This window comes from Gracilinanus agilis, chromosome 6 (assembly GCF_016433145.1).
Source record: "Gracilinanus agilis isolate LMUSP501 chromosome 6, AgileGrace, whole genome shotgun sequence".
Classification (NCBI taxonomy): Eukaryota; Metazoa; Chordata; class Mammalia; order Didelphimorphia; family Didelphidae; genus Gracilinanus; species Gracilinanus agilis.
This window is the reverse complement of record NC_058135.1, coordinates 170,873,402-170,897,805: the sequence shown is the minus strand read 5'-3', so window position 1 is coordinate 170,897,805 and position 24,404 is coordinate 170,873,402. Positions and strand designations below refer to the sequence as shown.

The following is a 24,404-nucleotide window of genomic DNA, read 5'->3' as shown; positions in this document are numbered from 1 at the left end:
GGCAACATGTGAGAAGAAAGCAATATTATTCTGAACTCTTAATATTGGATTCCAAAAGATTAGGTGAGAAGGATCTTTAATATCTTCTTGACGACTCACGGAATCGTCAAGTTGGAAAATACCTTAGAGATATAATCTATCTCTACCACTTTGTAGATAAAGAATACTGTCTCTAAGAAGTAAAATGACTTCTCTAAGATCATACATCTAGTCAGAACCAGAATTCTAACTGAAGTTTCTATCTAGGGATATTTCTATTACATCTACTATACATCCATTATATTGCCTTGGGAGGCTGCTATGTGGCACAGTGAATAAAATGGTGGGGCCAGAGGCCAGAAGATCTAGATTCAAATCTGACCTCAGACAATGACCAGCTGTGTGACCTTGGGCAGGAATATTTAACCTCTGTTTGCCTCAATTTCCTCAAATGTAAAATGCGGTTAATAATAGCATTTACCTCCTCTTGTTGTTCTGAAGCTCAAGTGAAGGAATATTTATAAAGCACTTAGCACAGCAGCAGGCTCATAGTGGGGGCTATATAAATGCTAACGATTATTATTATTACCTCACTGATTCAATTCAAAAAGTGATTAATTGAGTATTGACTATTTACAAGACTGTGCTAAATGCTGGGATGGGAATAGGAGCTTAGTCTCAACAGGCATACAAGCCCTATAGACATGGAACAAGTATCATTTCGTCATCCAGTATGAGAGAAGGGCAGTCAGTAAGCTTCATTTTTCTAGTGACGATGATAGCTAAACTTCATATAACACTAATGTCTGCAAAGTGCTTTACAAATATCTGATTTTATCCTCACAACAGCCTTGGTGGGAAGGTAGATGCTGCTATTACCTCCAGTTTACATATGAGGAAACAGGCAGAGAGATATTAAATGATTTGCCCAGGTCCGCATTAGCTACTAATTGTCTGCAGCAATATTTCAATTCAGATTTTCCTGACTTCAGGTTCAGCATTCTATCCACTGCTAACTAATACTACTGGTGTCTGTAACCAAAGCTGTTGTTTCCATTGATGCAAGTAATTCTAAAATATATGCAGAGGTTTTTCTTTGTCTAGTTCTCAGCGAATATGTCTGAATTTAAAAAAAAAAACAACATCAGCCATAGCGGTTATTTAGCAAAGAACTCATTTTAAAAGCATTTATTAAATATTCACTGTGCCAGGTCCTGTGCTAGACTCTGGTGATAAAAGCAACAACAAAAATAAACGAGAAAGAAAATCTGCCCTCAAGAAGCTTATATTCTTTCATCATCAACCACGGAAAAAGTAGCAAAAATTCTAGGTTTATCACTGTCTTCACTACTATCCTTGTTCCTTGGAGTATTGCTACAGAATACAGAAGGTAGCAGAAAACATGTAATGGCTAGAATAACTTTCCTCATGCATCCATTTTCAGATCATTCCAGGTCAAGTCTCTTCTATATTCAAAAATCTCCAATATTTCCTTCGCCTAGAATTCAAGAATCTCCACAAACTATTTATCACAGAACCACACAGCTCACATTTGAATGGATCTTTAGAGTTCTTCTACTCTGAAATATGCTTTAATAGCTATTGTCTTTACAACTTCCATTACAAAGAAATATCCAGTCTTCATTCAAAGTCCCACAGAGATAAGGAGCACACTATTTCCTATGGATGAATATTTTGCTTTTGGATAGTTCTAATTATTAGGAAGTTTTCCCTTAAATCAAGCCCCTCCCCCCAAAAAAAATCTCTGTTTGTAACTTCTAAAAAAAAAAAAATCCTACTAAGTGATAAAGTTGTTTTGATCTACATGAGGAAAAGGAGTATCCACACCAATAAAATATGGACTCTTAGACAAAAAAAAAAAAAATATTTTACAGATGAGACAATTTGAAGCCCAAAATGACGAAGTGACTTGTCCAATGTCAACACAATCAATTAATAGTCTGATATTGAGAGAGGGGAAGAGTGACTAGAAAGGAGCTCAAATTTGTTGCCTTTTTAGTAGAACATAAGCTCCTTGAGGGCAGAACATGTCCCCAGTGTTTAACCCAGAGCTAAGTCCTTAATAAATGGCTGTTGACTGAATCACTGACTCTTTCATTCTTTCACCATTCTATTCTTTCTCTCTTGGTTCTCTGACGATATGAGGAAGTGACCTAGAATGTTATTTGGTATGTGAGAGGAACAGAGTCGCCCTCTATTTCTATAAAAGGACTAAAGAATCAATTGTGAAGCACTACATAAAGAATTATGTTCTTAGACTCTATGCCCATCAAGAACATTTTAAAGCATTGTAATAAATATTACAAGTTAGTTCAATCAACATCAATTAGGAATAATTTCTACAGCAATTTATTTTACTGATTTTCTAAGTGAAATTATAAAATGATACCTGGTTATTCAGTATAGTTAATACAATCAGAGCACTTGAAAGTATTTCTAGCTTAATAGTCTTAGAGACTAGATTTGTTTGTGGTTTCATTATAGTCATTCACGATTTAACCAGTAAAACCCAATAATCAAAACACTAAAATGCAATAACTTACAAAAGCCAAGATTATTATTCTAAATTCAGATACTTAAAAAGCTACTGATATTTTATAGTTATCTATATCATCTGACATTCTTGGCTTAAGTCTCAACTTCACTGAAAATGATATTCAAAAATTCAAAAAAATCTCCTATAAAAAGAGTTCTGTCAATATATACAATGACTACAATAAAGTAAATGAAAAACAATACTAAAAAGAAGTTGAATGTTGATTAATTGTAATGCCTACTTTTAGTCCCTGAGAACTGATCTTGGAACATTACTCCCTCTTCTAAGTAGAAAGCAGGAAGACTACAGAGCAAGAAATTTGATATATTTTATCAGCCTTGGTCCCTGTATTTGGTTTTGCTTAAATATTTTCCCTTGGTATAAGGGGAGATTCAGTGTTGAGAGGTAGAAGTTGTGGGGGAAATGTGTTTGGTTTTAATACCATAGGACAATATATAAAACTTAAAAATTTTTTTGAATTAAAAATAAACAAATGAGTGTTTTGCTAAGATGTCCCCAAAGGTCTTCCTTTTAAGAGGGGTCACAACATTGGCCATTATAGAATCTGATTATGTAAGACTCTAATCAATTACTTTATCCTCTGGGCCTCAGTGTCTTCATCTGAAAAAAAAATGAGTAGTTTGAACTGTCAGGCATTCTTAACTTGGGATCTATGGATAGACCCACAGAGTTCATGAACTTGGATGGAAAAAATATTACATCTTTCTTCTTACTAACCTCTCATTGAAATTTAGCATTTTCTTCAATAATGAATGTAGACAACAAATCACAGTAGTATTGGCCTTCATTAGGCTGCCAAAGGGATCCATGATTCAAAAAAGGTTAAGAACTCCTACACCAGATCTTTAGTTTCTTCTTACTTTAAGACTCTCTTACTGCTAAACACTTTTCTAAAAAAGAAAAAAATTGGGCCAACTTTTTAAAGGGAATAATATAGTATAGCTTCTTTTCATTAGAATGCTGGGGTTCATGTAAACACACTCCATATCAGGTTAACTAAAGGCATCCAGCCATCCAACCACTTCTTATTTCACTGCAGTAGGTTCTGGCAGAAGATAAAGCCTTTAAGAATCTCTCTTTTCTCTCTCTCTCTCTCTCTCTCTCTCACACACACACACACACACACACACACACACACACACACACACACACTATATTAGTTCATTAAGTTGTTAAAAAAACAAGTGACAGAGACCCTGCACTCCCATTCTCAAATGTTCATTCCACAACAGATTAACCAAATAGGTAGCCCTGTGGATAGACCAACTAAACCTGGAGTCATAAAGTTCAAATCCAGACTCAGAAATTTACTAGCTGTGAGACTCTGGGCAAGTCATATAACCCTTTTTACCTCAGTTTTCTAATCTGTAAGATGAGCTGGAGAGGGAAATAGCAAACCACTCCAGTATCTTTGCCAAGAAAATCCCAAATGGGGTCATAAGGAGTCACACACAACTGAGAAACAACTGAACAACAACAATCTAAAACTACTTAAAACAATGTCAAATCAATGATATATGAGAGGACTTTTAAAGACAAATGCAAATGATGTTTCCCAAATTTTTTTCTATCTTTTACTCTTTTACAAGTTTTTCTAACAGAGATTCTACCCCATTTGAAGATCAATGGAAAGGACTACTAACAGTGGCTCTATCCACTGGCATAGGCAAAAGACTTGCTTCTAGAATGACTTTCTTACTTTACGTCTTCAGATTTTGGCAGCTGGAAGAAGACAAAGGAGTATTCATGGGGTTGGAAAAATGTTGAAGTGGCTTGATATAATACCTACACCACTGGTAAGTGTTTCAGAATTGCAAATATGAGGATCTTAATGATGAAGATAAAAAGGAACTTCATTATTTGAAAAAATAGTTTCCAGTTTCAAAACTTCAGGGATCTGTGTTTTTACTAGTATGGCCACTTCCATCACCAACAAAGTTCACAAGCTCTCTAATACAGTCTTTGAGAGTTGCTATGGCTAAAAAATTCATCATTAGAACATTGCAAGGGCTCTGATATTATAAGTGTTATTGATAGCTTCATCTTTACAGATTTAGAAAAGGAGGTTAATGGAGTTTAACTGCCTTGCCAAGGATCAGAGTAGTAAATATCAAAGAAAGTACTAAAACCAAGTCATTCTGACTAAATCCAAGACTATGCCTCATTATCATTCAGAACCGATGGTCACCTCCACTCCATGATGAGACAATGGAGTAAGACTACTTTCTCCTTATATTAGGCCAAGATCTGCCTCTGAACTAATAATAACACCTTCCATTTATATAGTTCTTTACAGTTGACAAAGCATATATATCCCACAGTGTATTTATCACAAAGTCACAATGTCCCCTTCAGTGTTACTGGAAAGTCTTTATTGCAAGAAGTCGTGCTGAGAGAGATCAGAGTCGCTCTTCTCTTGGGCAGTGGAATTGCCTGGGAGCCCAGACAATTTGTCAATGTTCGCAGAGCTCTTATTTTTAAAAAATCAAACAAGTGAATGTTTTGTTTGTAGTCATCATACTACCCAAGGCACCAGTTCATATTAAGAGACAGTAGCTTACAGGATGACAGTTTAAAAGGTGCCAGGTTTAAAGAAAAACTGGGATTAAAAAAAATTACAGAGTCGAATAATGCACCTGAGACCAATACTGACCTACTTTTCTCTCTTTTTGAACCTTCTTAATAACCATGGTCCCACCAATCCCACAACTAAAATGCTCAGAAACAGGAAACAGCTGCTCTGATATGGCACTGTCTTAGCTGAGATTGTACATGTGGGGTCAATTAGCAAACAGGTACTTACTGCAGTGAAAAGAATATGGCACAGCTGGACAGGATGACCATAGGGAGCAGACAGTAACCCAGCACGCTTGCAACACATCCATATGACACTCCTGAAGTACTCATCAAATTCAGTAAAGCATGAATCCCAAGGCACCCAATGGCACTCATGCCATACACATAGCCAAAATGAACTTTTCCCGCCTGGAAGAAATGAGAATATCACAACTTAATCACATAAGCAAACACAAACCACCAAGAGAAAATTCAAATGGCAATGAAGAGGGAAGATATTTTAAAGCTGGCTCAGGGCTGGTTCTTGTTCCTGTAGGATTGTCCTTGGGGAATCTAGGGAATTCAGCTACTGGAAAAAGCATTATTTACAAAATAATGCACATTTTTCTACTTGGCCTTTTGGGACTATGATTGGGAAAGGTTTGTTGAAGCACAAAACCTTGTGGAGCAACTGGAGCATCAAAGAATCCTTCAATGAAGGAGAAGTTTTGTGAGTTGTCCTTTCTCCCAATGTAAAAAATAATCATCTAGTGTTATTTATAATGTGGAAATGATCAGATTAATTGGTTTCTGTTTTTATAGAACCTAGGACCTTGGAAAAATTTCAGAATTAATGCAGTCATCTGGCCTCTAACTTTCTATAATATGGCCAAGCAGTGGTCATCTAGCCTTTATACTCAAAAGCCTCTGTAGAGTGAAGCACACTATTTCTCCTGAAAGAACTTATTCCACTTCTGGCCAGCTCTCACTATTATTATGTTTTTCTTTAAATCAAGCCTAAATATATCTCACTGCAATTTTTAATCAATGCTTAGCTCTGTTCTCTAGAGCCAAGTGGAGTCTTAAGCCCTTTTTCACATGATAATTTTTCAAATACTTGAAGACAACAATTATATTCCTCATGAGTCTTCTTCAGGCTCATCAGCTCCTGTTCTTTCAGCTAATCTTCATACGACCTGTTCTGTAGTCCCTTCACCATTTTAGTCACACTTTTTTGGAAATGTTCCAAATAATCTGTGCCTTTCCTAAAATGTGGTACAGGAAGCACAGAATATATTGGAATGTTTACAGCCATCATTCTGGATAGTATAGACCTCTTAAAGTAGGTTCAAATAGTGTATAATTTTCATAAAATCTAAGATTTAAAAATTTATGAGAGAAATTTCAGGAAAAAGAAGCTCGCTAACTCCCCAAATCAAGAAAAATGAACTGTTTGGAAAAAGTGCCATAAAGAAATCTGCACTGTATTAGAAGATCCAGAATGAATTTTGGGATGTAGTGAACCAAAATGATTTTTCTGAACGTAAGTTCTTATGCCAAAAGGGATTGCCCCCAATTGGCTTTTTGTCAATGCGCCTAGAAAACATTGGTTTTTCTCTCTCTTCTATTTCCCTCTTATCTCCAACTATTATAGTTACCTTTTAGAAAGTGCAATATTGTATACACCTTTAGCTAGAAGATCTTTAGAGGTATAAACTAGTTATGTTAAATGATTCATTGAGGAGACTGGTCTCCCAAAGAATCACAGGGGGGATTGTGAAGAAAAGATCAACTCTCCCCTGCCTATTTTTAGCTCATCAAATAAAAAACTTAAAGTACCCCTACTTAGCATTAAGTAGGAGAGTTCACAAGTCATTTACTAGAGTAAGCTCACACCTCTAAAGGTCACTGCCCCCTTATTTCCCCTCATCCCCCCACATTACTAGTCAAATTGAAAGACTGCAATTGGTTTCTGTGAAGAAGGGGTGTGACAGGAAGTGACATGGAAAAAGAAACATAAAAGAAGAGACAAGAATAGTCTAGGTATCATTCCTTTCCTGGTGTTTGGAAGAGACTTTTTTCTGTGGATCTTGTGTTGGCTTCCTGGGTGAGTGTCCTAGATTCCTGCCTTGGCTTTGGAGGAGGTTGTACTGGTGAAACTCTGGCTGAAGACACCACCAGGACTTCTGGCTGAGGATTACTGAGAAATCCACATGGAGATCGAACTTGGGGAAGTCCCTGCCAGGGCTGAGTTGGACTTCACTGGAAAAGGGCTGGTAGGCTTGTTAGTTATCTGTCTCTTTATCTACATTTTACACTTTCACTCTGTCCACCTTTTTGTAAATAAAAGCTGGTAAAAGTCATTTTGACTTGGGTATAATATTTTAAAATCAACAACCACAATATTACTTTATCACTTTCATATTATTATTATAAAAACCTAAATTTAAAACTTACAATAGCACTACCCCAAGCACAGAAACCTAAATTTAATCCCTTTAAATTTTGTCATACTTCACCTCATCATTCTTTCTTATCATGATATTTTTAGATCTAACTTCTATCAGCCAATGTATTGGTTATTCTTCCAAGTTCTGTCTTCTGCCATGTAAAAAGTATGTCATTTGAGTTTTTATCCAAGTCATTGTTAAGAAGTTTAAACAGGAGAGCTCCAAGAATATATTTCTAGAGCACATACTAGAAACCTCCCTCCAACTTGACATAAACCTAGTTTTCCCTCTGCCACCCACCAGAGGAAGGAAATGAATGAGTGCCAAAGCCATTTAATCATCTAGCCCATATATACCCATTTTTATCATCATGGGAAGCTTTGTCAAATGCTGTGCTGAAATTTAAGTATATTATATGTATAGCATTCCCCTGATGTACAAGTCTATTAACCCTGTCATAAAACAAATGAGGTTAGTCTGACATGACCTGTTCTTGATGAAGTCATGTAAGCTTTTAGTGGTTGCTGCACTCTTTTTAAGTGCTCACCTAATATCCCCTTAATAATATGCTATAGAAAACTGTCATGAATAAAAGCCAAGGTTACTGGACAATAATTAGCAATCTCTATCCTCTTCCCTTTAAAAAATATAGGGAGAACATTTGTGCTTTTCTAATCCTATAATATCTTCCTCATTCTCTAAGACTTTTCAGAGAAGACTACAAGTAGCTTGACCATCAAATGTGGTGGTTCATTCAGCTCTCTAGGACATAATTCATGTAAGCTGACAGATATGGACTCATTGAAGGTAACTAGATGCTAAATAATTATTATTTTACTTATCATAAGCAATCACCAACTATAGAATCCTGGGACTGGCATCACTCCCAGTTCTAGCCTAGCCACCACAGCCATCATCTGGAGAAACAACTCCTATGAAGAAGGGACCATCCAACCTCTCCAGTTGCTAAACTGCCACACACACAGGATAGGCAAGCCAGTCCAGCTGGAGCAACAAGACATTTGAAGTAAGGAGAAGGGGCAAACGCCAAGCAAGTCAAACTACCACCACCACCTTGATCAGTATCTCCTCTCTGACTTTGTTGGAAACAACCCAGGATCCTGAACCCAAGAATTTTGGTAATGGTAGTGCCTCCAAAAATATCAGACCTGCTTCTAGCCCAGCATCCACAGCCATCACTGAAAGGAGAAATCATTATGGAAAGGGAATACAGTTTCCTCCCATTCCTATCACCATTACCCTAAGCAATGAAAAAATCCTTATTTAATTATCCACTTGACCCCTATGTAGTGAGGCAAACAAACTCCAAAAAATTTTGTGATTGTTTTCACTGACATCTTTAGCTTATTCTAGGCCCTAGCACTTTACGCCAGACTTACAGGACTGAGTTAATCTTCCATATTCATTCTCTGCTCCCATATTCTATATGTGTCTGTTTTACATATGAATTTATCAATGAATTCCCAGTATATTCACATCCATATCTCTAGGCAACTTATATTTTTTTCTCTTCATCAGAAATATATCTGCTTGTGTCTTCAGAATTTCATTTTTGTTATCTTCCTATACCTCCTGGGGAGATTTTCTTTCAAAATATCAATCTATTAAAAGTTACTGATTCCTTTTCTAAAGCCTTTAAAATAAGTTCTACCAAAATCTAGAACATGTATGACTCTACACATGACTTTTCTCTTCATCTCAAACAATAATGGTAAATTCCTCCCTAAATTTTTGTCATTCATAATTCAGAAATCAGTTTTTCCTTTTCTGTCAGAATCAGGTCTAAATGGCAACTCCCTTTGTTTATTACTCTTGCCTTTTAAAATATGGAATAATCGTGAATGTAATCCATAAGTTTTTTTGGCTGTTTTATTTTCAGCAGAGGAAGAACACCAGCAGCATGTCCAGATTATTGAAATACCTATCTCTAAAATGTCACGCTTCTGGGGTAAGTTTATGATATTTCCCAAACTCCTTATCCAATTATTCTTGTCTAGGTGGTGCATAGTATAACACTCCAACAACATTACTTTTCTTTTTATTTCTCTGGATCCTTAATAAAATGATCTCCTCAATGCTCTTTATTAAACATTTTCCTGGCTTTCTTCATGTGGCTACATATTATTAATGTTTATAATGTCCTAAAACCTCCTGAATTTAACTTAATCTGTTCCTTTTGAATAAAGTATACTTATATAGAGCCAAATTCCAATCATGAGCTACATACCACCATTTCCAATAATGCCTAGGAGGTCAAATTTGCCTCCTTCCATGAGGAGCTCTAGCTCACACTTAATATTAACGAATTGCTCATTCATATACAGATGTCTGAGACCATGAGTTTTATTGCTAGCTCTTTTCATGTATGTTGTCCATTGTGAATTACCATACTTCTCATAGAAAGTGAGATAGATATAGATGTCATAGATACAATATATATGTATATAGGTTTGTCCAATCTATATGGGAAGTTTCATATCCACATTCCTTTTTTTATTTAAATCCTCTTGAATAGACTCATAAGACTCCAGACAAATATATTTTATTGGTCTTGTTAGATGCAAACCAAGATGCCCATCATTTCTATATTTTCAGCCATTATCTAGAAATTCAAATTTTACACTGAGTTCTTGTTTCCAATCTGCTATTTTATTCAGAATTCCCTCATTTTAACCACCAATAGCAATAAAAACATCATCTCCACCCTGACACCTTCGTTGGTTTTGTATTTTGCCTAGCAATTCATAAATTTTAACAATCTTCGTTAGTTTCCTTCATGTAGTATCATTTATTTCTACAATTAATTTCTAGAAAGATTACGTGAAAGAAAAGTTGTTTTAAATTTTGACAATTCTTGGAAGACATCCCCTCACCATCATATCCATGTAACAGGAATAAAAAAAAAAGATTTCTTTGTAGTTTATACCATGTTATCAAATAGCTGCCATGCTGTCAACTCATTACTCTTTTTTCTCTGAACATTACTGTTTAATCTCTTAACTAATATCACTTAGAACTCTATCCACATCATTATTCCTTGGAACCCCAAAAGATGCTTCATCCAAGGATGACTCAGTTTCCTTCTTTCCAGGAAGGGTTTTGTTCCTATTATATAACTCCAAATATTCATGGGCTTGTCTTCTTCCCTTCCTGTTTGGTTTCATAGTCTTTGACCCTCAACCTGCCTGATTCGGGTGAAAATTCCCTTTTGCTTTTTATATAATTGTCTTATTTTAATTTTATTTTCTTTTTTAAAAATTATTTCCTTTTTAATTTTTTTCTTTTAAATTTATAATTTATTTTCTTTTAAATTTATTAACATAATAATTAATATTATTTGATAATTAATAATATTAATGATTGGTAATAAATTAACTAGTTTTTATTTTCACTTATTTTGATTTATTTTCTTTTTTTAATTTTTATTTTCTCTACGAATCACCTCCTTCATTCTTANTGACATGACCTGTTCTTGATGAAGTCATGTAAGCTTTTAGTGGTTGCTGCACTCTTTTTAAGTGCTCACCTAATATCCCCTTAATAATATGCTATAGAAAACTGTCATGAATAAAAGCCAAGGTTACTGGACAATAATTAGCAATCTCTATCCTCTTCCCTTTAAAAAATATAGGGAGAACATTTGTGCTTTTCTAATCCTATAATATCTTCCTCATTCTCTAAGACTTTTCAGAGAAGACTACAAGTAGCTTGACCATCAAATGTGGTGGTTCATTCAGCTCTCTAGGACATAATTCATGTAAGCTGACAGATATGGACTCATTGAAGGTAACTAGATGCTAAATAATTATTATTTTACTTATCATAAGCAATCACCAACTATAGAATCCTGGGACTGGCATCACTCCCAGTTCTAGCCTAGCCACCACAGCCATCATCTGGAGAAACAACTCCTATGAAGAAGGGACCATCCAACCTCTCCAGTTGCTAAACTGCCACACACACAGGATAGGCAAGCCAGTCCAGCTGGAGCAACAAGACATTTGAAGTAAGGAGAAGGGGCAAACGCCAAGCAAGTCAAACTACCACCACCACCTTGATCAGTATCTCCTCTCTGACTTTGTTGGAAACAACCCAGGATCCTGAACCCAAGAATTTTGGTAATGGTAGTGCCTCCAAAAATATCAGACCTGCTTCTAGCCCAGCATCCACAGCCATCACTGAAAGGAGAAATCATTATGGAAAGGGAATACAGTTTCCTCCCATTCCTATCACCATTACCCTAAGCAATGAAAAAATCCTTATTTAATTATCCACTTGACCCCTATGTAGTGAGGCAAACAAACTCCAAAAAATTTTGTGATTGTTTTCACTGACATCTTTAGCTTATTCTAGGCCCTAGCACTTTACGCCAGACTTACAGGACTGAGTTAATCTTCCATATTCATTCTCTGCTCCCATATTCTATATGTGTCTGTTTTACATATGAATTTATCAATGAATTCCCAGTATATTCACATCCATATCTCTAGGCAACTTATATTTTTTTCTCTTCATCAGAAATATATCTGCTTGTGTCTTCAGAATTTCATTTTTGTTATCTTCCTATACCTCCTGGGGAGATTTTCTTTCAAAATATCAATCTATTAAAAGTTACTGATTCCTTTTCTAAAGCCTTTAAAATAAGTTCTACCAAAATCTAGAACATGTATGACTCTACACATGACTTTTCTCTTCATCTCAAACAATAATGGTAAATTCCTCCCTAAATTTTTGTCATTCATAATTCAGAAATCAGTTTTTCCTTTTCTGTCAGAATCAGGTCTAAATGGCAACTCCCTTTGTTTATTACTCTTGCCTTTTAAAATATGGAATAATCGTGAATGTAATCCATAAGTTTTTTTGGCTGTTTTATTTTCAGCAGAGGAAGAACACCAGCAGCATGTCCAGATTATTGAAATACCTATCTCTAAAATGTCACGCTTCTGGGGTAAGTTTATGATATTTCCCAAACTCCTTATCCAATTATTCTTGTCTAGGTGGTGCATAGTATAACACTCCAACAACATTACTTTTCTTTTTATTTCTCTGGATCCTTAATAAAATGATCTCCTCAATGCTCTTTATTAAACATTTTCCTGGCTTTCTTCATGTGGCTACATATTATTAATGTTTATAATGTCCTAAAACCTCCTGAATTTAACTTAATCTGTTCCTTTTGAATAAAGTATACTTATATAGAGCCAAATTCCAATCATGAGCTACATACCACCATTTCCAATAATGCCTAGGAGGTCAAATTTGCCTCCTTCCATGAGGAGCTCTAGCTCACACTTAATATTAACGAATTGCTCATTCATATACAGATGTCTGAGACCATGAGTTTTATTGCTAGCTCTTTTCATGTATGTTGTCCATTGTGAATTACCATACTTCTCATAGAAAGTGAGATAGATATAGATGTCATAGATACAATATATATGTATATAGGTTTGTCCAATCTATATGGGAAGTTTCATATCCACATTCCTTTTTTTATTTAAATCCTCTTGAATAGACTCATAAGACTCCAGACAAATATATTTTATTGGTCTTGTTAGATGCAAACCAAGATGCCCATCATTTCTATATTTTCAGCCATTATCTAGAAATTCAAATTTTACACTGAGTTCTTGTTTCCAATCTGCTATTTTATTCAGAATTCCCTCATTTTAACCACCAATAGCAATAAAAACATCATCTCCACCCTGACACCTTCGTTGGTTTTGTATTTTGCCTAGCAATTCATAAATTTTAACAATCTTCGTTAGTTTCCTTCATGTAGTATCATTTATTTCTACAATTAATTTCTAGAAAGATTACGTGAAAGAAAAGTTGTTTTAAATTTTGACAATTCTTGGAAGACATCCCCTCACCATCATATCCATGTAACAGGAATAAAAAAAAAAGATTTCTTTGTAGTTTATACCATGTTATCAAATAGCTGCCATGCTGTCAACTCATTACTCTTTTTTCTCTGAACATTACTGTTTAATCTCTTAACTAATATCACTTAGAACTCTATCCACATCATTATTCCTTGGAACCCCAAAAGATGCTTCATCCAAGGATGACTCAGTTTCCTTCTTTCCAGGAAGGGTTTTGTTCCTATTATATAACTCCAAATATTCATGGGCTTGTCTTCTTCCCTTCCTGTTTGGTTTCATAGTCTTTGACCCTCAACCTGCCTGATTCGGGTGAAAATTCCCTTTTGCTTTTTATATAATTGTCTTATTTTAATTTTATTTTCTTTTTTAAAAATTATTTCCTTTTTAATTTTTTTCTTTTAAATTTTTAATTTATTTTCTTTTAAATTTATTAACATAATAATTAATATTATTTGATAATTAATAATATTAATGATTGGTAATAAATTAACTAGTTTTTATTTTCACTTATTTTGATTTATTTTCTTTTTTTAATTTTTATTTTCTCTACGAATCACCTCCTTCATTCTTAAAGGACATTTCTTTCTCCCTGATAACTCAGCAGAAATTCTTCCAGATCTTTCCCTTTTTCTTCTGAAAATGAAACCACTTGTACCTTGGCTATACATTAATGTCATATGGCAGAAACAAAATAGACTTTGCATGATACATAGTAAAATTCTTCTTGGCCCTGTTAAGATAGTTTTTTTAAATTAATTTCTACTTTTTATATTCAAGAGGAAAAGGAATAATAAGTTTTTTCAGTAGGAGACCCCCTGCTGTGCTGCTTGGCAGTTGGTGACAGTTAGAAGGGTGTGGCTGAGTTTGTAAGTTGCTGATGGTTGGAAAGGGTTTTTTTTGGTCTCTGGCTCTCCTGGGAGAGGGTGTCTTGCTAGCACTCTCTCTGATTGAAGCCAGAGAAACAGAATAAGGCCTTAATTTCCTCATTGATCACTGATAACTTGGATAGACAGGTAGATAGAAAGTGGTTATATTATTAGATAGTCAGCGTAGAGAGAGTAGGCAGGGCTTCAACCTAGTAGAAGATACTGCCCTCTGAGGCAGATAGAATTAGGGTATTTTTAGAGAAATTTAGTTAGGATTGGGATCTGGGTTATAAGCTAATGTAAGATTACTTTCACTTTCCTTCTTTCTATTTCCTATCCATATTTGCTAAAAAATAAACTGTTTGCATTTAATAAACTGGTTTTATTGGCTTTTGATCAAACTCCTGCCCCCCCCCTCAAAATTTAACCCCTCACAGCCCCCATAATTGCTTTAAACATATATTTTCAATATTAACCTACTTCTGGTAATGCTTCATTGAATGCAAGTTATAGAATTCAACAGTCTCTAAAGATTCAAAGTTAAGTCCTCTAAAGTGGTACATAGTAAACTAATTAGTAAGTTATATGATAATGAGATTAAATATGCCCTGCTCATCTTTAGATTTAATCACCAAAGGTGAAAACATCTCCACTTAACTCACAAGTTGGGAGGTTTGTGACCTATGTGTGCTAGAGTGAGTGACGAATCAGAATTTACTTCCTCCTAGGCAGTCCTAAGAAAAGCGTCTGTTGTGATTGGACATGTAAACTAAGAGGAAGGCACAGGAAGTAATGCAAAAGAAGCCCCTTTAAAAGAGAGTTTAGTGAGTTCATCTTGGCTCTTCTGGTTCTTGCTTGAACATGGAAAAGCCCTAGACCTTGAACCCTGAGACCTTGGTGAGATCTTTCTTAAATCTTTCTCTTAGAATTACACATGGTGAGTGTAAAGACTAAATGTTCCTGGAATTCCAGGGCCTTCCAGCCCTTGGCCTTTAAGGCCGAACCTCTCTTGATTGAAGGCTAATTAAATCTCCCTGGGTTAAACTAGGGGATCGGAGCAAATTACTCAGTGTGTTAGATCACTTATCCAATCTTATTCTCTCTCTCATCTTCTTACTTTCTCTCTCTCTTCTCATTTGTAAATAAACTTCCATTAAAGTCATTTTGACTTGAGGTTATTCTTTAATTGGGGATTGATAATGTTTCAATTCCCTGGCAACCAAACCTTTTAATATTCACCCAATCAAAACTCCTTTTTACCCCTAACATTTACAATAAATCAACAGTAAAGAATTGTACAAGAAAAGTAAAATACCGAATAACTTAAGGGGAAAATGATATATGGCCAAAGAAAAAAGTGGTAGTGGTATGGAAGGATAGATAGCCTGTGTTCCTCATTGGTGTCCACATAACATTAAAAGATGAGGAAGGGAGAAGATCAAATGTTTAGTAGACTCTTTGGAGACAATTTAAGGATTAACATGAACAATCATCACTCTGGTAGAGAAAATATGCATGAATGGTTCGAGATTACATATCTAAGAAAGTACAGAAGCAACAACACAATAGTAACCTGAATCAAATTTAAGATAATAAAATTTAATACTCAGTATGAAAAGACTCAAAAAATATATTTATTCAACTAATATTTCATAGAATATTTGAAAGAAACTTTAGAAAATAATCTGATTGTATTTTACAGATCGTTAAATTGAAACTCCAGATTGGAACCCAGACTCTTGGCTCTTATTAATATATTAACTAATATTCTCACCACTGCACTATTCTATCTTTTTATTTAAAAGTGAAGAATTTTTGTCCATCAGAAAGAACCATTAAAAATTCAAAATACATTTTAATGGAATTAATTCTGCCCTTGAAAGAGGAAGATGATACTCTCAGCCAAAAAAACCCCAACAGTTGCAATATTACAAATGACTTGAGGAAAAAAGATTAGTTAATATATTAAATTGATTGTTTCTGACTATTTGATTAATTGACATAGCCTTACTTAGCAGCTTAATCTAAGATTATCAAATTACTGTGACAAAGACAGAAGAAGGGAGGTCAGCAGCTAAATTAAAACTCTACTTGATATAGTGTTTGATTTACAAGGAATTTACATCTGCTTCTGTAGAGAGGAAAAAAGATGGTATCACTAAATGCTATTAGTTCAAATGGATATGATGTGGCTTCTACTAAAACAAATTACTATGCAATTGATACATAACAGTAGGCTGACTATCTTAGGAAATGCGTATTTTAAAATATCTTTAATTAGATAAGCATTTGCAAAGTTGATCTTTCACTTAGGAATTTTAGTTTTGATTTGGGTAGGAGGAAACTTGTCATTTTTTTTTTCTTGAAACTTGTCAATTTTCAATGCAGAGTTTTTTCTTAGTTTCTAAATTTCTTGTGTCAGTTTTTATGCCCTTTCTTTCTCCTTCTACATTAATGGAGCTGTTTGTTTCTGAGACAGAATTTTTATGACTTCAGGTTTAAGCCAAGTATAATGAAAGAGTATAAGCCAGGGTGAAAAGACACAAGTTCTAATCCTTGATTTGAAATTTGCTACCAAGGCAATCTTTAACAAGCAAGTCACTTTAACTTCTGTGGACCTCAGGGTTGTTCATGTGAAAATTGAAGGACTGGAAAACAGAATCTTAGAGCTGTGAAGGACCCCTTGAGTTATCTACAGTTCAATTAATACCTAAAAACAAATGCCCTCTGAAACTTATCCAAGAAATGGTCTTCCAACTTTTGTTCAGACTTCCAAAGAGGTCATATATCCTAGCCCTAGTGGCAGCCCATTCTACTTTTGGACAGCTCTTGTTATTAGGAATCTTGTCTTTATCTCCGGTCTAACTATGTTTCTTTGAAATTTTTTCCTCTTTGGTCTTGTTTATGCCCTCGGGGAGGAAGAAGAAGCCCACTCTGTACTCCAAACTTGAGGTCTCTCACTATCCTCATTTGCCTCCTCTTTGACCCATTCCAATTTGTCAGGGTCCTTTCTAAAATGGGTTGTTCAGAATTAAAAATACTGCTATAAGTGTGAAATGATCAGGTTAAAGAAGATTGGTACACCCATATCCCTAACAGTGCTATAACTCATTTAAGGCAACTTAGTGTTGTATTGTCTCTTGGCTGTCATCACAATGTTGACTCATTTTGAGCTTCAACTAAAAAAGTTACAGATCTTTTTTTTTATATGAATTTAATATTAAACAGTATTCTCTTTGAGTTATGCCTTTAAGTCTTCTGGTATTTCCATTTTTACATAACACTATGGAGTTTACATAACACGATGGTCAAAGATACTAAGAAATTTTTTACAGATGCTACTTTTCTTATCTCATTTTTCCAGGATTTGTTTCCTTTCTCTTTTTAAAATGATGCATTTTTCAAAAGAAGAAACTCTTAATTTCAGTCTTATAAATGAAGACATTTATAGACTGATATTCTTTTCATTATCCCTTTTGATGAGTCTCAATACAATAACTAACAGACACAAGGATCCAAAGGAGAAGCTCACTATAGCCAGCGCACAAAGCATTTTTCTGGTCAAGTGAAGAACTAAAATAATCAGAAAAGAATTCCCTGTGAATGAAGAATTAAAATAACCAGAAAAAGAGTTTCCCATGAAAAGACCATGTGAAACCTCTACAAAATACAATTCGTACTCGAGCCCTATATTTTAGTCTAAATATAAGGTGCCTTCTATTCTACCTTTTGCAATAAGGAAGTGAGCTAGGAATTGTCGATTAACGTTGCCTTTAATGTCATTTTAACACTGTCATTTAAAATCACTTGAGATACTTGGAACTACATTTCCCGTGATCCCAAAGCCATATAAATGAATGGTTTACTCATTTGCTTTCCCATGAAAGCAGTTTCTCCTGGGCATTCTGCTGTGATTTAATCTTGTGATTTCTCTAATCCGCACTCTGACACTCCAGTTAAGTAAACACTCTTCACCATAGGAAACGAATACTTCCTCAACTAGAGTTTGCTTTTTTTTTTTTTTTTTTTTTTGGCCCCTCTTAAGTCAGAGCATTAAAGTCTTATGACTGCAGCCATACATTACCAGAAGTAGAGTCGCTCCCAGAGCTATGCAGAAAAGAATGGGGCCGGTGAGGTCAGTTTCGTTCATTATGCTGCCATCTGCTGGTTTCAGAGGATTTAACACCGTCAGTGTCTTCTGCCAAATGTGATCAAAATTTATTCCAAGCTCTGCAGAAGAAATAAATAGAATGATTAAAAAAGAGGACACTGACAACCCATTTAAACAAAACAGAACTTTTGTCATCTCCAGATCGTGTCCTCTGACAGATGCGCAGTGAACCGAGACCCACCTGAAGCTAGCTTACGAGCTCACGGGAAGTATCCAAGCTTACATTCTACTTGCAAATTGAGAAATATTTATTATCTTAAATAAAATCTTAGCTATTCGACCAAAAAACTTCTCCTATTGCTCATTTTAATGTTTCTTTTTCAAAGATTTAAATTCCTAGTACTTTCAAAATCTTATCTGTGACACTGAATGATTTTTTAATTAGCAGCAATTGCCAAATCAAAGGTGACAACTCAGAGAGTCTTTAGGATTGGGTTTTTTTTTTTAATTTTCTTCTTCCTGATTAGAAATACAGTCCTCACACTAACTGACTGAAAAATAAACACGAAAAAACAAGATGGGTCCTCCCACCAAATCAAAATAATCATAGCTTATGTGAATGATTTTATAAGGTCAATGCATATTACTGGTTTAATCTGTACAGATGAAATTCTAGAGAGAAGTATATTTTCCCTTTGATTCACTGACCAAGGGAAAACCATGTTTCTTAAATAACAATAAATTCAGTACAACCTACTGACCATGGGTTTACTTTGCTATTCATTTTTCTTTTTCAGTTTTTGAGCAATCTATTTCCAAAGTTGTTTCTATTAGAATCAAATAAAATCCCTTTCTGGAAATTGCTACTGCTACTGGAACATAATACTGTTCTTATATTTAAAAAAATAAAAAATAAAACACATATAGTGAACATGGAATAGATATGTTCTATACGCCAGTCACTTTTTTCTCTGATCACATAAAATTATATTTTAAGAAGAATTTTGAAGGAATTATAAGGTAAGTAAAACTTCAAGGGAGGAAGGGAACATACTTAGAAAATAGCCAGTTACTCGTCTGCAAATAAAATTAGAATAATGAGGAAGCCAAATTAAGAAAAAATATTTTATGAATAAAGTGAATTCTTCTTGGGAGGCACAGAAGGACGGGTTTTCCAAGAAGTGATTTTTTTTTCAACATAAATCCACATATGATTAAATTTAGAGACTGCATTATCTATAATGATTGCATTTGGGCATGGAAGGGAGTATATTTGGCATTTATAGAATAAATCTCCGTGCAATACATACTAGATTCCCCCTTTCTTACTCTATTCCCCACCTCTGCTAATTTAAGAGTATAACAGCAATTTGAAAGAGCTTATGTGAGAAGAGAGAGAAAAGACAACCAGTTCATAACTGATGGAGACTGCAAGGAGGCAAAAGAGATAAAAAGGAGAGAGATGGAGAGAAGATAATGGTGGGGACAGTTAAGAAAAGTACAGCATTGAATGTTCTGTCCTATGTCATGTAAGCAAGAGTTAATTCCACTATGTGACAGAGAACCAACCTCAGGAGACTCAGGAAACCAAGAAAGTCCATAGCTCCATATGCTATTCCCCTTGTTAGCTCAAAGAGAGTTTCCCCACATTCATTAGCAGTTTCAACCTGGCTAAAGTAGCAGTTGCAGAGTATCTAGAAGAGGCACTTCCTAAAGGCTAGTCTGCTTTGGTCGAGGCATCATGGGATAGTGAAAGATGAGTGCATTAAAAAAAAAAAAAAAAAAAAGGATCCAATTAGATCCCTTTATGGAACCTGCAAATGGAACATGGTACTGTTCTTATGTTAAAAAATAAAAAAATAAGGCATGTACCCTGAACATAGAATAGACGTTCTATCAGTCATTTTTTGACGTGTTTAAATCTCAGTTTTGCCATTTCCTTAGATGTATGATTGTGGACAAGTCATATAACCTGCTTCTTCCTCTCTACAGTAGGAGTAAAAATCTTTACACATCAGCTTTAGAGGGCTGTAGTGAGAAAAACATGATACAATGGATATAAGAATGAATTTGAAGTCAGAACTGGGTTTGGAGCTTGGCTCTATCACTTTCTACCTGTGTGATATGGTGGAATAAAGAGAAAAAAAACATTATTATCCTAAAGACAAAGGGTCCCCCTTCTAACTGTTACTGAATATATTTCCTTGGGCAAACCAATTAATCTCCTTGGGCCTCGGTTTCCCCATCTGGATAATGACAGGTTTGCATTGGATTGAGGTCCCTTTCAGTTCTAAATCTATGATTGACCTGTATAGCCCTGGACAGGTTAATCTTTCAGTCTGTCTCCCCAATTGTGAAAAGGAGGGAGTTAGACAAGGTTATCCCTAGAGTTTTTCCAGCTTGAATCTGTGATCCTATGATACATTTCTTTAATTGGCCTGAGAAACTGTACAGAAGGGAACCACAGTATGAAGGTGAAGAGAAAATGGCTAGGTGGATATAAGGCTAGACCTAGGGTCAGAATGGTCTGGATGTTAACAACGCTTTAGATTCATCTTCTTGTTCAGTTGTTTTCAGTCAATTCTATGAATCCATTTGGAATTTTCTTGGCAAACATACTGGAATAGTATGTCATGTCCTTTTCCAGCTTATTTTACAAATGAAGAAACTAAGGCATAGTTGAGTGACTTGAGCAGGGTCATATAGCTAGGAAATGTCTGAAGGCAGATTTGAACTTGGGAAGATAAGTCTTTCTAACTCCAGACCCAGCATTTTATCCACTGTGCCTTCTAGCCTCCTGCTCTAAATGCTCAGTAACAGCTGTTTGTCCTGAGGCAGACCACTTAATCTAGCCCAGACTCAGTTTTCTTATATGTAAGAGGATAATAATAGCACCTATCTTACAGTGTTGATATGAAGATCAAATTTAATAATATTTACATTATGCTTTGCAAATGTTAAAATTATAAAAATGTTAGCTGTTATTATAACATAATATTATCTCTTAATTATTCTATATAAACCCTATAACTATTATTATTCTCTCCCCACTCCTTGTAGAGAACAAGAAGGGAAAACAAGATGTAGGGGAAAGGAGCTTAGTCAGACTTCCTTTCTTGAGGCTTTTGGGAATATAATTCATTAAGTGACTTTTATTTTATTTTCTTTGTTGTTTTAGTAAAACTTCCATCTGTAATACTTCAGACTATATGCTTACAAATGGGAAGTTGGTCTCAACATAATGGGGAATCCAGAAATAAATTTTACAAGGCTTCCCAAGACAAGTCATATGAGTCAAAAGAAATGAAAAACAAGCCCCTAAACTGAACTCAAGTCTTTTGTACCATGGGAGCCTCTGATATAAGAGTTCCCTACCCTTGAGAATAAATTATTTCTGCATAGGCAAAGAAATTCTATACATGACTTCACTGGTGATAGAGCACCGTTTGGAAGTTTGGTAAGAAGCAGAAACCTACTTTTAATTCTGCCATAGTTCTTAACATCCACAAATTCCTAAAACCTAAATTCTATGCACAGAACATAGAATGGTCATTTAATGGCCAATGTGGATGAGAGGTGAATAATATTACTAGAGCAGTAACCAAATATTTCTCCCTGGGAATTGACCAGTGACATTAGAAAACTTAAGTGAGATTGAGGGGATTTCCCCTCTTCGATACACAAAAGGTCTGATGTCCTTTTAAAGCTAAAAATCTTGGTAATTTTATTGATAAAGCAAATTCCTGTATCTTTTTTATCTTGAAAATAAGAATAAAATTGAATAAGTTATTTGTTCACCTGACGAATATTTACTTATTTGTTAATATACAAACACTGGTAAATAGCAACAATCTATCATACTTAAGTCAGCATAGACTATCTCATTCAATTTTTATTTCAGGAATTAATAGACTTTACAGTTTAATTCTACCTGAGGAATTTATCATTTTCAAACTTGGCAGTTTTGTTGTAAATTGGCCTTCATTAACCATATGTTTTCATTACTTAATATGATAAATTGACTTTGTTTTACTCCAAAACACTGTGAATAGGGTCTTGCAGGCAGTAGGTGCTATATGAATGTTGATTGAAAGAATGAAGAGAATGAATGCAATGACCACCTCTTTCAAAAAAAAATGCAGTTGTACTTTAAATAAACAAGATAAAATGTATTTATGGAATGCAATCAGTATTTCAAATACTAATTAAATGGCACAATTAATTTCTGCACATCTTTTGGTTTTTACCCAACAAAGCAATGAATTAACAAAAGAATCAAAAGCTATTTTATAAGAACTGGGGTTTCAATGTTTTTTGCTGAAGTAAGCCACCTTGGCTTTTGCTTCCAAATATATTACCAAGTATGCTGAGAAGATAATAGTAAGTATTTATTAATTATAGGGACCCTAACACAAACTATGCAAAATAAAAATAGAGGAGGATATTGCCATGAAATTTGAATGCAAAATTTATTGCTTTGCTGTCATCTAGTGGTAGTAAAGTATATGATGTATGTGCTATAAAAATGAATTAATATCTTTATTTTCTATGCAAATCGTGGCCCTGGCCTTTCAACTACAAACACTAACCAATGTTAGAAAAATAAAATATTAAGTTCTACAGTACTTTCTAGCCAGACAGACTAGAATCAATTATTATCTCCAGATTCATTTGTTAACATTTTGATGTTGCATTATCAAGTAGCAAAAAGTTACTTTTTCCCAAAACTAGGCGAATGTTTTATTTCATAAACCATTTCCAGAATAAACAAACATATTGCACAAATAAAATTATTTGAGTAGCAAATATGTTCATTTTACAGTCCTGTATTTTTAAATACCACAATGTCTTTTCCTTGAGAAAAAGGCAGGGGAAATGCTATTTATCAACTTATCTTGCCTTTTCAGTCTCTTTAGATAAAATAGGCCCCTGCCCTTCATAATTTCGCACAAAGTGAAGAAAATATATCTGAATGAATAACATTAAACCAGTAAGGAGCTCAGAAGAATTGATTATGGACAAGATTGATTTTATGAAGGTAGGAAAAGAGGACCAAGATTCCCTCTTGGCTGACTTGGGCAGAAGAAATATAATACTTTCTTTTTTTTTTTTGCATTAAAGTGATTTCATTGATCAAAATGGTTTGTAACTTTAAGGGAACTGGTTAAGAAAATAGAAAGAGAAATTAAGTCAGGATATATTGATGATTTTAATGATATTGGAGATTAGGGCTTATTTTAAGAATATATTTTAAATCTCATGGGAAAGTAAGCTCATTCAATATAGTCAGGAAATTGGGTTTTATGGTTAATGACAGATTTAGATTAATAGAGACATATAAATATATACATATGCCATACATAGTTTTGTCAATTCTTTTCCTCCTAAAATATCTAATTACAAAAGCTTATACTTAGTGCTCAGACTAATGGACATTGTTTCTTTTCTTTGATGATGCATTATACACCTGGGTCTTGTACTATCTCAAAATCCTTAGATATTGGACATTTAATATGAGTAAACGTAAAATTCCAAAGAAGTCCAAAAATGCAATAGTATGGATTCTGCTATTTGTAGGCTGGAAAAGGCATGGCTAGATTAATTATTGTGATAAAGGCTTGGAGATTTGAGTAAGATACAATATCAAAACGAGTCACTACTATGACAGGGCAGCCAAAGCTGATAGTGCAGCCTTAAGCTGTATTACTAGAGAGACATCATTCAAAATTATGGATAGAAAGAAGATTTAACACTACTATCTCAAGTAAAACCAAGATTATTACCCAAATGGTGACATCAAGTTGATGGACAACACATGGAGACACACACACACACACACACACACACACACACACACACACACAACACAGTGTACAATTCAAATGAATAATATATTGGGACCAGGATTAAATTGGAGGAAAAGCAGACTGTATTATTTTAAGGAAATTGCAAAGCTCC

At 34.6% G+C, this 24,404-nt stretch overlaps 1 protein-coding gene across 2 annotated transcripts in view; it reads right to left on the bottom strand.

The window, feature by feature from the left end:
- Positions 1 to 24,404, bottom strand: part of YIPF7 (Yip1 domain family member 7) — a 41,365-nt gene that overhangs the window by 6,346 nt on the left and 10,615 nt on the right. The window contains exons 4-5 of one of the 2 annotated variants that reach the window (XM_044680336.1): positions 18,420 to 18,567; positions 5,361 to 5,542 (exon numbers count right to left, since the gene is read on the bottom strand). In XM_044680336.1, the coding sequence (XP_044536271.1) occupies positions 5,361 to 5,542; positions 18,420 to 18,567 (330 nt within the window). The remainder of the gene's footprint in view (positions 1 to 5,360; positions 5,543 to 18,419; positions 18,568 to 24,404) is intronic. The other variant, XM_044680337.1, reaches the window with a different exon arrangement.